The 12,534-nt window shown below is 35.8% G+C and overlaps 1 protein-coding gene across 1 annotated transcript in view; it reads left to right on the plus strand.

Annotated features, from left to right (window-relative positions):
- Positions 1-12,534, plus strand: part of SLC9C1 (solute carrier family 9 member C1) — a 93,506-nt gene that overhangs the window by 53,895 nt on the left and 27,077 nt on the right. The window contains exons 14-15 of the mRNA XM_024735320.1: positions 769-888; positions 10,371-10,566. Coding sequence (XP_024591088.1) covers positions 769-888; positions 10,371-10,566 — 316 coding nt within the window. The remainder of the gene's footprint in view (positions 1-768; positions 889-10,370; positions 10,567-12,534) is intronic.

Raw genomic sequence — 12,534 nt, forward strand, 5'->3', positions numbered from 1 at the left:
ATGGAGCCCCATCCTCCTTCTGATGAAGACAATGTAAGTATCTGGTCAGCAGCAGGTAAGTTCCTCATAAAACCAAGGAGATTTTCTCAGCAAGACCAAATCATAGCACATAGATCTGAACTGCCTCAACAAAAAACCCAGAAGAAACCTACAGGCAACTTGGGGCAAATGTCTTTTGGCAGTTTATGAGCACCAACTTCTCCAAGTAACTATTTTTACTCTTTCACTTCTCCACTTGTATTTTCCCCATAAACTCCCTGATTACTTGCCCAGAAGGTGCAAGAAAAGAGATGGGCAAATGTGTGAGTTGGGCTGGATGCCTCATATATGCTTTCTCATTTAAGTTTCCCAGGCTGACATAAGTATTTTTACTTCCATTCTGAGAGCAAACAGGTTAATGAGGTAATTTGTTCACTACCACCCAGATAATGGAGGATCAAACACAAAAACCCACATATATTTGAATCCCAAATATTTGAATCATGGTATGCTTTCTCTCCCTGAAACTTGACTTCTCTATTTTGAACCATTTATCTCCTTTTTTTTTTTTTTTACTCTCTGTTTAATGATGAGTCCCACAATCTAACTTCATAATTATATATCCACCTTCATCTACATCTTCATGACTTGGACCTATGCCCATGAAAGTGTCTCATTTCCTGTCGTCACTGGACAAAATAGTTTTCCTGCCTCCTGACAATACTGCATTAAACTTATCTCAAAAAATTTAAAGCATATTTAAAGGTTCTTCTTTTTTCTTTTTTTTAGATATATAAGTGCAGAGACAATAAAGAATTATTCTGAAAGCAAAAAAATTCTTGTCTTTACTAGAAAAGTATTGCTCAACTGGGTGTATAATACGAAAAAGGAAAAAGGGATCCCATCAAGGTAAGTGCTTTTAAACCTTACTAGAAATGTTATTATAATCATTTGAAATTTCCTTTTATTTATTTTTAAAAATTTATATCCTGAATACTTTGTAAAATATTTTGAGGTGGTTTACAACTAAATTACTTATATACATACAAAAAGTTACTTAAAGAAAAAAAGATATAGTGTAATAACTTTTATTATAGAGGTAAATTTCATACAAGATTAAACATTAACCATTTTTAGTGTACCATTCAGGGTTATTTAGTATATTCACGTTGGGCAGCCATCTCCTCTGTCAAATTCCACAGCATTTTCATTGCCCCAAATGTAAATCCAGTACCCATTAAGCTCTTCATTCTCTCTTCCCCAGCACTAGTCTGCTTTCTGTCTCTATGAATTTACCTATTCCAAATGTATTATATAGGTAGAATCATATAACATATAGCCTTCGGTTTATGGATTCTTTTTTTTTAACATCTTTATTGGAGTATAATTGCTTTACAATGGTGCGTTAGTTTCTGCTTTATAAAGAAGTGAATCAGCTATACATATATATATATCCCCATATCTCTTCCCTCTTGCGTCTCCCTCCCTCCCACCCTCCCTATCCCACCCTGGAAACAACCTAAGTGTCCATCGACAGATGAATGGATAAAGAAGATGTGGCACATATATACAATGAAATATTACTCAGCCATAAAAGGAAACGAAATTGAGTTATTTGTAGTGAGGTGGATGGACCTAGAGTCTGTCATACAGGGTGAAGTAAGTCGGTTTCTGGATTCTTTCACTCAGCATAATGTTTCTTCCACATTGTAGCATGTATCTGTAGCATAAGGTTCATCTACTTTGTAGCATGTATGAATACTTTATTTCTTCTAATGGCTGAATAATAGTCCATTGTACAGACGTGCTGTATTTTCTTTATCCATTCAACGGTTGATGAGTATTTGAGTTGTTCTCAGCTTTTGGCTATTGTAAACAGTGCTACTATGAACATTTATGTACATGTATTTGTTTGAATTTCTGCTTTCCATCTTTTGGGTATGCACCTAGGAGTAAAACTGCTGGATCATATGAAAATAACATTTATTTAATTTAATTAATTTATTTAATTTCTTGAGGAAACACCAAATTGTTTTCCACATCTGCTAGATAATTATGAAATCAGGAAATGTGAGTCCATCCACTTGTTCAAGATTGATATAGCTATTCAGGGTTCCTTGCAATTCCATATGAATTTTAGGATTAACTTGTCTATTTATGCACATAAAAAATGTCATTGAGATTTTCTTAGGGATTACATTTAGTTTGTAAATTGCTTTGAGTAGTATTACCATCTTAAAATATTAAACTTTCTGATTCATGAACATGGGATGTCTTTTCATTTATTTAGATCTTTAATTCCTGTTAGGAATGTCTTAAAGTTTTCAGTGTACATGTCTTTGGTAAAATTTAATCCTAAATACTTTTATGCTATTTCAAATAAAATTGTGCTTCTGATTTCATTTTTGTAGTGTTTATTTCTAGTGTATAGAAATACAGGTTATTTCTGTATATTGATCTTGTATCTTGAAGTTTTGCTGAATTCATTTATTAGCTCTAGTTGTTTTTTGTGAATTCTCTAGGACTTTCTGTATTTAAGAGCATATCACCTAGGGATAGAGATAATTTTACTTTTTCCTTTCCAACTGGGATATCTTTTATTTCTTTTCTTAGATTCAAGAGAGGTCTCCCTCTTCTCAATAGGAGTATCAGTAAATACCAAATGGATATTTTTGTACTATGGTTCTTTTAAAACCTTCAATAGTGACTTAGGCTACAACTTTCTGAGTACTTACTTCTGTTGATGTAACAAAGAAATGGAGATTTGAAAAACTAGGATTTATAGTCGTCTACATTTTAGGCTGTCTCTTATGTATCACTCATCTCAGAGTAGGTAGTACAGATTCTGGAGTCAGATGGCTTGGTTTAGAATCCTAGTCTTTATCATTTATTAGTTGGATAAGTTTTACAGGTCTCAGTTTTCTCATTTGAAAAACGGATAAAGTAATATCGATGTCATATTCTGGAGACTGATATATGTAAAGCATTTGGCAAAATAACTGGCATATAGTAGGTATTAGTATATGCTAGTTGGGTTCACCTCTGCCTACATTATGGGATTGTTGTAAAGATTGCATAAATAGTGTGTGTAGAAGCACTTAGTCCAGAGACTAGCACTAAGTAAGCACTTAAATGTTAGCATTTATTATTGTGCTAAATAAAAATTGAGTTCTCTAACCAGTGGATGAAGTCACTATCAAAGATGAACAAAGACACAAGGAAATAAATAATCATGAGAGTGAATCAGCAGAAATAACGGCAGATTTATATCCCTAAGACTTCAGTTATTAAAATTATCCAATATAGACTATAAGTATTAATGAAATGTTGAAGTTAGTAAGTGATGGAGTCACAAACATGAACAAGGCCAATCACCAAAAGAAGATTTATATAATGAAAATGAAAAAATATACAATTTATATATAAATTATATAACATGGAAAAAATATATATAATAGTTTCTACCACCTTTTCATTGCTTCCAAGGTAATTACCCAGGTCAGGTCTCAACACAGCTGGAGGGGGAAATATAGTGGCTGCTTCAGGAGACTACAACTTGTCAGCTGATGGAATTACAGGACCTGACATCAGCAAATACTAGTAGAACATATAAGGAGATGGGTCTTGAGGATATGGGACCAGAAGGCTGCAACATAAGGCCAGATTGGGGAGAAATTTATTGGCACAGAGGTCTTATCCATGATAATTCAGGATTCAACATTCTATCTAGGAAGGACACTTGGAGCTGGTGCTATTATATTCCTGAGATGGTTCTTTGAAGCTTGACCAGGCCAATAACCTACAATAAATGAAGTGCAGATGATAAAATTGGAATATTTAACTAGGTTTATTATATTAGAATGAAGAACCAACTTCATGATCTTGTTCCCTGTGAAAGAACGGAGGATATTTCCCTTCACCAAGGCAACAGTGAGAAACTCAATGATAGATGTCCTCTGCAGGACATGGTTAACCATCATTAAGTCTGCTGTGGAACTGGCCTCTCTAGTATCAAAAGGAAATGGGAATGGCAGAAGACAGATGGCAACACTTAAATGTCAGAGGCAAGGTGGGCATACTTTATTTTGTGGACAGCAAATCTGGAGTAGCAGTCAGAGTGTTTGACCTAAGGATGGGTAACAAATATTGTATATTAAAAGACAATATAGACAAACAGTTAATTATGGTATTACTTGACCTTTCTAAAGATAAAAAGGGAGAGCTGTTGAGCAAAGGCATGAAGTCAATTACTGCAAGATAGCTAAGTCAATTCTCAGAACCAGAGTCCTTGAGAAAGAACTGAAGCACCACAAATATGTAGGATAAATATTTCCTCAATCTTCTCTCAAATGGACATTTAATCATTTTACCAGAGTTCCTGTGCATTGGGAAAAGAAAATACTCAGACTCTGTTAGGACTTTGGGTTATGGCATTTTAAATGATACTGATACCAAAGGCTTGAAATACTATTGTGTTCCTCAAGTTAAACTGGGAGCTTTTAGGCCAGATAATTTATGGAGTTTCTGACCCAGTCTGTCTCATAGAAGTCCACCAGGTCCACTGTGTGGTTATTTCCCTAAGTCCTTAAGTGTATGATTGGGATGAATATACTTAGTGTCTAGCTGAACACAAACATTGCCTTGTTGACCTATATTGTAAGAATCATGGCAGAAGTGGCCAAGTGGCCAAGTGGAACCCTTGGCCAAAATAGTAATGAGAAGCAATATAGCATTCCAGGAGGAGTTTAAAAACTAACACCAACATTAAAGATTTAAAGGAATTGTAAGTAATTCCCATTATATCCCCTTTAATTTATCTATCTGACATAAACAAATCAGATTATAGTCAATTATCAATTTAAGCAAAAGGTAACCTCAAATGTAATGCTGTGCCAGATGTGATTTTATTGCTGGAAGAAATTTTAAAAAGCAGTCTGTTCTCTCAACCAAGATGGTGGCATTGAGGCTCCTGAACTCAATTCCTTCCATGGACACACCAAACCTACAGCTAAACATGGATGAGTTCTCCTTGAAAGAAATCCAGAAACTATCTGAGCAACTCCTACACATCAGGCTAATGAGAAAATACCTACTTTGAAACAGGTAGGAAAGGCTGAGACACACTTTCACCATAAAACTCACCCCCTGGCACAGACATACAATCGGAAGGGAACACACAGCTCCCAGTCTCTCCCAAGAAGCAAAGGATTTGAGCCCAATATCTAGCACTCCAACTTTTAAGACTTCACCCTAGGGGATGGGCCCCCAAAATACCTAATTCTAAAATCTAATGAGGCTTATAACCACAAAATACACAAGACTAGAGCAGACAAAGAAACAGTTCTTAATGGGTTCATGAGGATGTTGTCTCCTTGGAAGGAGCTTGTGTAAAATTTGGCACCCTGGATTTTGTGGCTGCCACACAAAGGACACACCTCTTGATTGCCTGGCTCTAGTGGCCAAGGGGGCTTGTATTTTAGGACCCACAGGACTGTAGCAAACAAAGAAACACTTCTTAATGGACTACAGCTCCAGGGCTCAGTGCAGACGGAGCAGATAGAAATACCCATCTCCCAGTCTTTCCCTGAAAGAAGTCTATTTGCATACCTCAAAAGCTGCTACCTGAGGAGTCCAGTTTCCAAACAGCTTGCATGTAGGTGATGAATGATACTCTCCACAATGGGACACAAACAGGTCTTGGCACATCCTCAACTACTGGGAGCCACTAAGAGCAAATAAGGCAGCTTGGACAATCACGAAGGTCTGAGAGACAACCAAGAGCTCAGGCTAGGCTGAATGATAAGGTTTATCTACACAAGACCAGTCCATCAAGACTGAAAGAGATGGCTGTTTTATCTAATGTGCAGAAACCAACACAGAGCATGAAGGAAAATGAAGAAACAGAGGAATATGTTCCAAACAAAAGAACAGAATAAAACTCCAGAAACACCTTAATGAAATTTAGATAAGTGATTTATCTCTTAGAGATATCTGTTAGAGTGATTTATCTGTTAGAGAGATCAAAGATGCTCACTAGGGTCAGAAGAAGAATGTATAAACAAAGGGGAAAATTTAACAAAGAGATAAACAGTATAAATATGTCCCAAACAGAAATCACAGAGCTGAAGAATAACTGAGCTGAAACATTCAATAGAGGGGTTTAACAGCAGACTAAATCAAGCAGAAAAAAGGATAAGCAAACTCAAAGACAAGGCAGCAGAATTCATCCAATCTGAGGAGGAAAAAAAAGAATGAAAAAGAGTGACGATAGCTTAAATGACTCATGGGACACCATCAGGTGGACCAGTATTTACATTATAGGGGTCCCAGAAGAAGAGAGAAAGAAAGGGGCAGCAAACTTATTCAAAAAACTAATGGCAGGAAACTTTCTTTACATAGGGAAAGAAACAGACATCCAGATCCAGGAAACTCAGAAATTTCCAAATATGATTAATCCAAAGAGACCCACACCTAGACACATTAGGTAATTAAATTGTCAAAAGTTAAAGACAAGGAGAGAATATTAAAAGGAGCAAGAGAAAAACAATTTGTTACATACAAGGGACACACACACACCAATAAGGCTATCAGCATGTTTTTCAGCAGAAGCTTTGTAGGTCAGAAGAGAGTAGCATAATATACTCAAAGTACTGAAAGAAAAAAAAAAGAAAAAACTACCAACCAAGAATTCCCTACCCAACAAAACTGTTCAGAATTGAAGAAGAGATAATGAGTTTTTCCAGGCAAGAAAAAGCTGAGGAATTCAGCACCCTCAAGACCAGTTTTACAAGAAATGTTAAAATGGACTAAAGTCCCTTTCAAGGTAAAATGAACAGGAATTTTTTAATAACAGGAAAACATATCAAAGTATAAATTTCATAAGCAAATAAATATATACTAAAATTCAGAGTACTCTAATGTTGTAATAATGGTGAGTAAGTCACTTATAAATCTAGTATGAAGGTTAAAAGGCAGAAGTACTAAAAATAACTACAATAATTTGTTAATGGATACACAAGGTAAAAAGATGTAAATTGTAACATCAAAAACATAAAATGTGGAGGGGAGGAGTAAAAATGTAAAGATTTTAGTATGTATTCAAAGTTAAGTTTATCTTAAAATAGACTGTTATAAATATAAACATGTTTTATGTAAACCTCATGGTAACCACAAAGCAGAAAACAATAGTAGATACACAAAAGATAAAGAGAAAGGAATCTAAGCATACCACTACTGAAAATCATCAGTAGATAGGTATGGATTTACTATTGCCATTTGATAATTGTTTTCTTGCTACTTTATATAGTTCTTTGTTCATTTCACATTCTCTTATCTCTTAAACTGATGCAGCCACTGTGGAAAACAGTATGGAGACTCCTCAAAAAATTAAAAATAGAACTACCACATGATCTAGCAATCCCACTTCTGAGTATATATCCAAAAGAATTAAAAACAAGATATCAAAGAGATATTTGCACTCCCATTTCACAGTAGCATTATTCACAATAGTTAATATATAAAAATAACGTAAGTGTCCATCAATGGATGAATGGATAAAGAAAATACAATGGAGTATTACTCAACCATGAGAAAGAAGGAATTCCTGCATTTGTGACAACATGGTTGGATCTTGAGAGCATTATGCTAAATATAAGCCAGACTGAGAAAGACAAATACTGCATGGCATCACTTATATGTTAACTCTAAAACTAAGTAAAATGAAAAAAATGAAATAAAATAATAGATTTTTAAAAGTCAACTCATAGGGACTTCCCTGGTGGGGCAGTGGTTAAGAATCCGTCTGCCAGTGTAGGGGACATGGGTTCAAGCCGTGGTCCAGGAAGATCCCACATGCTGTGGAGCAACTAAGCCCGTGTGCCACAACTACTGAGCCTGCATGCTGCAACTACTGAAGCCTGCGTACCTAGACCCCATGCTCTGCAACAAGAGAAGCCACCACAATGAGAAGCCCGTGCACCACAACAAAGAGTAACCCCTCCTCGCCACAACTAGAGAAAGCCTGTGCACAGCAACAAAGACCCAACAGAGCCAAAAATAAATTAGTTAATTTATTCATTAAAAAAAAGACAGTCAACTCATAGAAACAGAGAGTAGAAACCAGAGCTGAGGGTTTGGGGAAATAGGGATTGGTAGAAGGTTACAAACTTTCAGCTATAAGGTGAATAATGCCTGAAGATCTAATGTAAGACATGGTGACTATAATTGAGAACACTGTACTTTATAACTGAAATTTGCTAGAGAGTAGAACTTAAATGGTCACACCCCCAAAAAAGAGTTATGTGAGGTGATGGATGTGTTAATCAACTAGATGGGGGGAATCCTTTCACAATGTATATGTATATACATTGTATTGTATATATACATGTATATATGATGTACACTTTCAATATCTACAATTTTTAGTCCATCAATGGATGAATGGATAAAGAAAATACAATGGAGTATTACTCAACCATGAGAAAGAAGGAATTCCTGCATTTGTGACAACATGGTTGGATCTTGAGAGCATTATGCTAAATATAAGCCAGACTGAGAAAGACAAATACTGCATGGCATCACTTATATGTTAACTCTAAAACTAAGTAAAATGAAAAAAATGAAATAAAATAATAGATTTTTAAAAGTCAACTCATAGGGACTTCCCTGGTGGGGCAGTGGTTAAGAATCCGTCTGCCAGTGTAGGGGACATGGGTTCAAGCCGTGGTCCAGGAAGATCCCACATGCTGTGGAGCAACTAAGCCCGTGTGCCACAACTACTGAGCCTGCATGCTGCAACTACTGAAGCCTGCGTACCTAGACCCCATGCTCTGCAACAAGAGAAGCCACCACAATGAGAAGCCCGTGCACCACAACAAAGAGTAACCCCTCCTCGCCACAACTAGAGAAAGCCTGTGCACAGCAACAAAGACCCAACAGAGCCAAAAATAAATTAGTTAATTTATTCATTAAAAAAAAGACAGTCAACTCATAGAAACAGAGAGTAGAAACCAGAGCTGAGGGTTTGGGGAAATAGGGATTGGTAGAAGGTTACAAACTTTCAGCTATAAGGTGAATAATGCCTGAAGATCTAATGTAAGACATGGTGACTATAATTGAGAACACTGTACTTTATAACTGAAATTTGCTAGAGAGTAGAACTTAAATGGTCACACCCCCAAAAAAGAGTTATGTGAGGTGATGGATGTGTTAATCAACTAGATGGGGGGAATCCTTTCACAATGTATATGTATATACATTGTATTGTATATATACATGTATATATGATGTACACTTTCAATATCTACAATTTTTTATGCCAGTTATACCTTAATATGGCTGAATTTTTAAAAAAATAGAAAAGAAAAACAGTCTGGAGAGAGGGCTGAGAAGGGCAAAGGCAGTGTTACCATAAACTTAACAAAGCTTACACTCTATGGCTCCTCCCTCACACTGGCACTGCCTGAGGCCTTGGAGGATTTTTGCAATTTGATGACAGCATCATATACGTATTCGTAATTTCATCTTCTTTTCCTTAGACAGGGCTCCAAATTGTAAAAATTTCAGGTCCTGCGTAACGTGGATCTACCTCTAAGAATAGATAAGTAATCCAGCACTTACCCACTCTTCAATCAATAATTGATCAATAATTTCATTTGAGTTTTAGCAATAATAATGCATTATTATACTAATTGAATAATTTAAAAATAAAATTAAAAATACATTAAGTAATTCCTCTCACCCACAATTCTGTCTAGCATACTCAGTATAAAAATAATTTTTCAAAGCATGTATGTTAATTTAAAGTTTTTGATAAAATACGACCTAACCTGTTCCACTACCACACATGCTGGGATTTGTTCCAGATTATATGCCTTGACAAGGAAAAATGCTCATGATCCATTGCTAAGAGAAAAAAAAAAAAAACAGGTTATAGAACAATATGTATGATATAATTCCTTTTGTATTTATAAACATGATTATATAAACAAAAATATTGGAAAAATATTCAAATGTAATAGTAGCCATCTCTGAGAAGTGAAATTATTAGAAGGTGGGAGAGATTTGCTTTGTTTTTTTTTTAATATTTCCAATTTGAATTATCCCTGTCTTATGATCTGAAGTATTTCTACTAAAAGTATAAGTAAAAATGAATGAGAGGTGAGGAAAGTGAGAAAGAGGGGAAACCAGCCTGAAGATATTTAGCAGAGGAAGAAATTAAAGGAAAGTATATGAAGTAGGATGCCAGAAAGTGTATGGTAGTGACAGCTACTTCTCAGAATTAAGCTGGGCTTTGTAGCTATTGATGATTAGGACAGAACTGAGCATACATTGAAATTAATTCAGTGTAATTATTTTATCAGATAAAACTATCTTTTTTTTTTTTTTTACAGACATTGCTTTCTTCGTGTATGTCATAAAATAGTATTTACTGATGAATTTGAGTATGTCGGATACCTTGTGATAGTAATGAATATGTTTCCTATTATAATTTCTTGGATATCTGTGTTAAACGATATCTATGAGCTTGAATTAGCATATGCTAACTACTCTTTTCTTGCATTTTATATCACGGAGGCACTACTTAAGGTAAGCTAAAATGTGATTTTGTGTGTGTGTTGTGTGTGTGTGTGTGATATGTCTAACAGGGTGATTTCCTAATTTCATTTTTCAACACTAGCTACAGACAGTTTTCCAAAGGAGTGTATAAGATTCTCCCTCACTCCTCAAACAAATTTATTCTTTAAAGGTGATTTTAGGGTGACAATAGAAAATATTCATACTTTAAGGATTGATTTTGTATTTGCAAATTTTTAATTAGTGTGTGTCAAAGGGATGCAGAGTGAGTTTAAAAGGTATTGGCAAAGTTCTTTAACTTAGCAGAGAGGTGAGCACCTGGATGTTCATTTTATTTATTTTTTTTAATGGAAGATTTTTTCTTTCTTTCTTCCTTTCTTTCCTTCTTTATTTTTGGCTGCTTTGGGTCTTCGTTGCTGTGCGCCGGCTTTCTCTAGTTGTGGCGTGCTGGGGCTACTCTTCGTTGCGGTGCGAGGCCTTCTCATTGCAGTGGCTTCTCTTGTTGCAGAGCACAGGCTCTAGGTGTGCAGGCTTCAGTACTTGTGGCATGTGGGCTCAGTGTTGTGGCACATGGGCTTAGTTGCTCCACGGCATGTGGGACCTTCCCGGACCAGGGCTTGAACCTGTGTCCCCTGAATTGGCAGGTGGATTCTTAACCACTGTGCCACTAGGGAAGTCCCATTTTATTGTTTTTATACTAGATAGATAAACAGATGGATAAGTAGATTGATAGAAATTCATTTATACTTGAAAAACATTTCATAATTTGATTTGTTAAATCCAGTATAAAAGTGGTTGTTAAATGATGGAAATGTATTGATGGGTCCACAAACTGATAATAGTATTGTGTCATATGGATCAAGTTGTAATATAAAATATTTTTAGCCAGACGATTTAAATAGAAGAATTATATATGATATTCAAACAAAGTGGATGAAATCTCGAATCGTTACTGGAAAATTAAAATGCTACTGCAGAGCTGTGATTGGTGGGGAGAGGGGAATGGCTTCACATTCAATCACATTGTATGTAATAAATTCCAATTAGTTGGAACGACCATAGGAGATGTCACCTAATTAAGAAGAAATAAAGCAATTAGGGTTAGGGTTAGTACCAGGGTGAGTGTGAGTAAAGGATTCCCTAAAATCACTTAATATGTACTATAGTGGAAAGAACACCGAGCTGGGATGCAGCAGATTTGGCTCTGGTTTTGGTTTTCTCTGACAGACAATTAGCTGTTCACCAAGTCACTAAACTTTTCCCAACCTTAGTTTCTTCTTCTGTAAGATATCAGGGTTGGCCTAAATGAGAGGAAATGATCCCTCCAGCTCTGTGGTCTTTGTACTTTGCCAGGTTTAAGCTTCTGTCACAACTGTGCATAGCCATAGCTCCTTCAGTCAGGTCCACTTAAGAGAGCAGAACAGGACTGCAGAGACATCGCTACACTTCATAGCTAAGAGGTTACTCCCAAATGTGCAACTCTGTTCTTGTCTCTCCCTTCTATTTAACTCAGGATTCATCTTCACTGCCCGATTTACAAGCTTGCCTTCACTTATTTTCTTTGCTGTCTTTTCTACACAAGTTCAGTTCTGCCCCCTTTGTACTATGCCTATTAAAATATTCATTATGTTAATAACAATAATAAATGATCACTAAGGTACCAGGTATCATTGCAATTATAACATTTCAAATTCTTAAGTTAACACTTTAATGTAGATATATATTATGACTTGCATTTTACAGATGAGGGACCTGAGTCTCTGAGAAGCTGTTTAAGGTCACATAGCTAATGATAATAGAGTTTGGATCCAACCCCTCAAAGTTTGTGTTCTTTCTAATACACAATTCTACCTTAAACTTTCCTTCTTGTATTTTCAAACTTTTCCCAAAACACTCCTCAACCTATTAGAGTAATGGATCTTTTGAAACTTTCTCAGAGGAAGGGTAATCACTCTTCTATATCTGAGTGCTGGAGGCTTC

This window comes from Neophocaena asiaeorientalis, unplaced genomic scaffold, assembly GCF_003031525.2.
Source record: "Neophocaena asiaeorientalis asiaeorientalis breed wild unplaced genomic scaffold, Neophocaena_asiaeorientalis_V1.1 scaffold136, whole genome shotgun sequence".
NCBI lineage: Eukaryota > Metazoa > Chordata > Mammalia > Artiodactyla > Phocoenidae > Neophocaena > Neophocaena asiaeorientalis.